Source organism: Lactuca saligna, chromosome 8, assembly GCF_052625555.1.
Source record: "Lactuca saligna cultivar CGN05327 chromosome 8, ASM5262555v1, whole genome shotgun sequence".
NCBI lineage: Eukaryota > Viridiplantae > Streptophyta > Magnoliopsida > Asterales > Asteraceae > Lactuca > Lactuca saligna.
The window spans coordinates 21,751,643-21,756,929 of record NC_136424.1 but is presented as its reverse complement, the minus strand read 5'-3'; the positions used below and the strand labels follow the sequence as shown (position 1 = coordinate 21,756,929).

Sequence of the window (5,287 nt, the reverse complement as noted above, 5' to 3'; positions counted from 1 at the left end):
AAATTAAATAGTATGGACCATCCGAGTTAAAAAATTAAATTAATTAAAAAATAAATAGTAGAGATCATCCGAGGAGATATAAATATGTGTGGTATATTAATTTTTATAAATATGTAAAAAATAAATATAGATAAGAAAATTAATTAAAAAAAATAAATTAATAAGGGCACAATAGTATTTTTAGGTAAGATGGGGACCAAACGCGCAACAAAAATAAACAATAGGAACCATTTAAGTTTAAAAAAGTAACTTAGAGACCAAAACCACAAATTTCCCCAAACTATATGGACCATTCATGTAATGTAATTTTTACTTTTCCTTTTGTTCATATTTGGGTAACTATTTTTTTTGTACACATCTAGGTAACAAACTTGTTGAAAGCGTTATTTAACCTGCTATAGCAGGTCATAATGGTCATATGTGAACACTCCCAAAAAGTTTGTTACCTACATATGTACAAAAAAAAAAGATAGTTACCCAGATGTGAACATACCGAAAAGTTAATTACCTTGATAAGTCATATTCCCCTAAATTCGATCGATAAAGTGTGATTTCATAAACTTGTGTGGCAAAATTTCAAAGACTATAGCGAATACCGAACATTCGTGTTTCTTCCCCAAAATCGATATCGCGGGATATCCCCAAGCGACGATTGATGAAGAATTTAAGCATCAATAATCTTGTTTAGCAGAGGGTCTACCTGCGAGATTCTCTCTTGGAATCGATTTTGCGCACTGGATCGGCGATTTAGGGTTTCGTTGAAGGCTGAAACAAATTTTGCGTTCGAGAAGTTCAATCTCGACACTAAGCTACTTTCCGGCGAAGCAGCGACTTGTGTTCAAATAAGATGCTACTTTGAAGCCCGACCATGATTTGATGCTTTAGTTGCTGCGAAAATGGGGAGATACAGCGACGACGACGAAGACGAAACATTTTACTACAGATATTCCTCTGTTGCACAGCAACCACCTTCTTCCTCTTCCGATAAAACCCTAACAAAATCCTCATCATCTAGTGGGGGTAAGAGTGGAGGTTTAGCCCCATCCAAATCCACGGTGTACGTTAGCAACATTGATTATAGCCTCACTAACTCCGATCTGTTCACCATCTTCTCTACTTTCGGGAAGGTTGCCAAGGTCACAATCCTCAGAGACAGGGTCACTCGGGAGAGCCGTGGTGTTGCTTTCATCTTGTTTGTAGCTCGTGATGATGCTGTAAAAGCAGTCAATGGAATCAATGGGAAAATTCTCAATGGTCGAACATTGACTGCTTCCATAGCTGCTGATAATGGTAGGGCTCCGGAGTTTATTAAAAGAAAAGTGTATAAAGATAAGAGCAGATGCTATGAATGTGGAGAGGGTGGACACTTGTCGTATGAGTGTCCAAAGAATCAGTTTGGGCCACGGGAGCGTCCACAGCCATCAAAACGGGGTAGGAGGGAAGGTGGTGGTGGTGGATATAGGCGGAGCAAAGAGGAGGAAGGGGGTGGGGATGATGATGAAACTGGCGGTGAAGCGGTGTTTGAGGATGATAATTGGGCGTCAGTGGTGGATAATGGGGCTGATGAGAGGTTGTTGGGTGGTAGGGATGGGAATCAAGGTGAAACCATGAAGAAAGGGAAAAAAGAGAAGACAAAGAAAACCAGTTATTTTAGTGATGAAAGTGACAAAGAGGATTGATTTGAACTTAAAGATCATGAAAAACTTGAAGGTATGAGTTTTCTGTTTTCTTGTTCTATTCCTGCATAAGATGTACTTTCATTGAACTTAAAAGGGTAAATGCAAGAAATAGCAATGTACTTTTTATTTTTATTTTTCCTTTTTGAGGCATTGTGTTTCTTTTATTCTTATTACTAGTGTAAATTAGAATTATGTTTTGTACTTTGAGAAATCGACTTAATTAAAGTCTAGTGATTTAAATTAATAATTACATGACACAAGTTAACAGGTTTTGAATTTTGATGTGGCGATATTTTACTATAATGGGTGAAACAAAGATCATTACACATTTAACCACTTTAGGCATACATACATCAATCAATCATACATGATGAAACATCCCTTAATAATTATGATCTCAATCAATATCCGATGCATCATGTTTAGTAGTTGTGAATTTGGCATATCAAAGTAACATATTGAAAACCAATATACTCTTGGATTCTTTTAGTTTCAACATATCAACTCACAATCAAGTTCCAATGTATCTTGATATCTCTAGCTTGATTCTCTTGATTTCTGCATCATATAGCAAATGAATTAAAACAAACTACTAAACACACAACAAACGTGTAAAAGTGGTAAAAAGGAATGAATAAAAGTTGAGATACCATCATCTCATGATCTCCCATGATCTCTTCTATCACCTCTTGTAGTGGTTTATCAGCACTATTGGGTACAACAGCTGCAAACACTGCTCCTGCTAATTCTGTGTACACAATGCAATAATGCATAATTACATATACCACAATATAAATATATTTACCTTCCATATATTATCAACTAATTTTCCACCTCAAAATTGACACAAATTCTTTGGTTTTGTTGATAATCTTGATTTATAATGGAGTTTGATAGAAGAAAAAGGTGGAAAACGTGACAAAAAAAATTGCAGCTCTGAAATTTAGATGAGTTTTATTGCAATTTATCAAGAAAAAGTCAAAGTGCAATTGGTTTGACCTCAAAAGTCAAATGGGGACTGAAATTCAATTTAGCCAAGATTTACCAGATTCTGGAAAAGCATCGATGAACATCATCATCTCCTCTCCTGTAAGACCAGATAAAAAGCATATCCTTGGAAGCGATTTTGCAATCTGTTAAAGGACATAATTTTATCTAAACTCATAAACAAAACTTTAGGATACAACATAATACATTAAATCAATCAATTATGTTCAAATGACAACAATATCTTTTCGTACAATAGCTAGGGGATGATTGACGAACCTTTGAAGCTTCAAGGTTTAGCTGTTTGGTATTTACAGCTTCCCAAAGAGACCCTTTCATCATGTCTTCAGTGCAAAAGATAACCTAAATTACACACACACACACACAAAACTGATCAAAATTTGTCCAAAAATGTCAAGAGACCCTTTGATTTGTGGACCAAATGCTTCATTTTAGCCTAAAGCTTCAAAAAAATTAAACTGTTACCTCTACAAATTCACCATCCAACTCTTTCAAAAACTTCTGTATCTGCAACAATGAACATTTTGATTCTGTATGAAATAGTTGTATCATGTAAAAACTGTGTTTTACAAAAGAAAATAGATCAATGGAATTAATTACCTTCACAACCTCATCCACTTGAAAACCAGTCAATAACATAGCCTGCAAATGCCAGATAGACAGTTATGGATTTCTTATCTTACTCGATCAAGCATCAGATATTAAAAATAAATAAATAAATAAATAAAACACAATACTTATTTTTGGATAATAAATTGTAAAGAACTAAGTCACTAACCACAACTTACTGGTGGACCAAAAGTAGGATCATCGGGATTTAGAGGAACAAACTTTGAATCTTCTATCAACTCAGAAGGAGGTCCTATAGCAACATATTCAATTTATAAAACTATGATTAGCGATAGCATATTTAAGTAGAGATCAATTTCACTAGCAAATCGAGAAGGATACTGCTATAACAAGTTGTAAAACATGCTGTAAACAGTTGTTTTATGTGAGGCAAACCTTCAGGAGCTGCCTTGAGGAGGTGCTTGAGCTTCAATCCATGGTGGTGAGTGTTCGTGATTCGAGTCGGAAATGATGAAGAAAATTTGAAAACATTGGAAGGCAGAGATCGTTTTGAGAGATTTGAAAGTTCAGAGTAGCTCTGAACCCTAGTTATGAAGGCTGAAGAAGAAGCCATTTGAGACACGATGATGAAGATGACGATTCTCTCTCTATCTTTTCTTTATCCCGTTGCTGTTGGGTTTATGGAGGAATTCGTTTTATCGCATTTTCATATTTGATCCTCTAATTATGTCTTAGTTGCCAAATTGTTTAAAAGTTTATGAATAAGTTGACTACTTGACTCAGAGTAGGGATGTGCGCCCCGCCCCCGCCTCCAAAATTCTCTCATTCCCACGCTCTCGCCCCCGCCCCCGAATTCCCCTTTTTACCTCCGCTTCCGCCCCCGATTGATTTTGGGCTACCTTATGCGAGCTAAAAATAAGTTATTGCTTAGGCTAAAGGAAATTATTTTTAGGTAACAAATAGTTATTATAGCATAATTTTACATATTACAAACATCTTAAAAACATGTTTTGGTTGAATTTTAATATGTAAAAATCATTTTGTTGCTTATTATATTTATATAATTAATATATGTAAATATATATAATTTATTAACGGAGAAACCATGAGGGTTTTGGGACGGGACTGCCAACCCCTGCTCCCGCCTCCGAAAGTAAAACGGGGTTAACCATGCCGCCGCCCACGCTCCCGTCTTTGATTTTTTTCAAAAAATACCCCCAAACGGGACGGGATCCCCATGAGATCGGGGTCCCACGAAACTTTTTGACATCCCTAACTCAGAGGCGGAACTCAAGTATTGAGAGTAGAGGGGCCGAAATTTAAAACTTCAAAATATAACTATATAAACAAGTTTAATTTGGTTTAAAACTGTAACGTATATACATGAGTATTTTCAAATTAATTTTTAAGAACATTGTGAAATTATTTTCATCCAAAACATTATTGAGTTGTTTTTGATCTTTTCTAAATATTACAAAAGAATTAATTAATAATTAACAAACAACAAAATAAAATTATATATATATATATATATATATATATATATATATATATATATATATATATATATATATATATATATATATATATATTCTAACAAACAACTAATTTAACATTCATCCGTTTTTGTCCTTCAAATTCAGTACCAAATTATTATTAACAATAGTAATATAAAAATCTTGAAAACCTAACATAGAAAGTTCAGTCTTAGAAACAAGATTAAATTTGTTTAAAATCACAGATATAACTCTACAGTCACCATATAATTCATTATGAATTTTATACATTTCTATGATATTTTTATGGTTATTAGATTTTTTTACATTACTTTCAAAAATTAATTAATAGATTAATAAAATAAGAAATTGTTTTACTGTATTGTAGTTTTTCCGTTCAGCCTTTTTCATATCACCGGTCCCTAAATGCCTTCATGTATTAAGTATTTACAAACTTTATTCTCATTTGTAGCGAGAGACGGAATGATAAAGCGAGAAATAGAAGGAAAGAGACTACATATGTTTAGCCAGGCG

General features: G+C 34.0%; 2 protein-coding genes across 2 annotated transcripts; one reads left to right on the top strand and one right to left on the bottom strand.

Annotated features, from left to right (window-relative positions):
• The first annotated feature begins 758 nt into the window (after positions 1-758).
• Positions 759-1,811, top strand: U11/U12-31K (RNA recognition motif and CCHC-type zinc finger domains containing protein). The gene has a single exon (XM_078969576.1). The coding sequence runs from the start codon at positions 897-899 to the stop codon at positions 1,677-1,679; it is 783 nt and encodes a 260-aa protein (XP_078825702.1). The 5' UTR covers positions 759-896; the 3' UTR covers positions 1,680-1,811.
• Positions 1,812-2,047: 236 nt separating this feature from the next.
• Positions 2,048-3,932, bottom strand: LOC145010979 (vacuolar acid trehalase). Its single transcript, XM_078969577.1, has 8 exons — positions 3,693-3,932; positions 3,476-3,549; positions 3,288-3,329; positions 3,153-3,194; positions 2,946-3,029; positions 2,725-2,812; positions 2,330-2,427; positions 2,048-2,237 (listed from the first exon to the last, which is right to left on the bottom strand). The coding sequence occupies exons 1-8, from the start codon at positions 3,868-3,870 to the stop codon at positions 2,217-2,219; spliced, it is 627 nt and encodes a 208-aa protein (XP_078825703.1). The 5' UTR covers positions 3,871-3,932; the 3' UTR covers positions 2,048-2,216.
• Between the last annotated feature and the right edge of the window lie 1,355 nt (positions 3,933-5,287).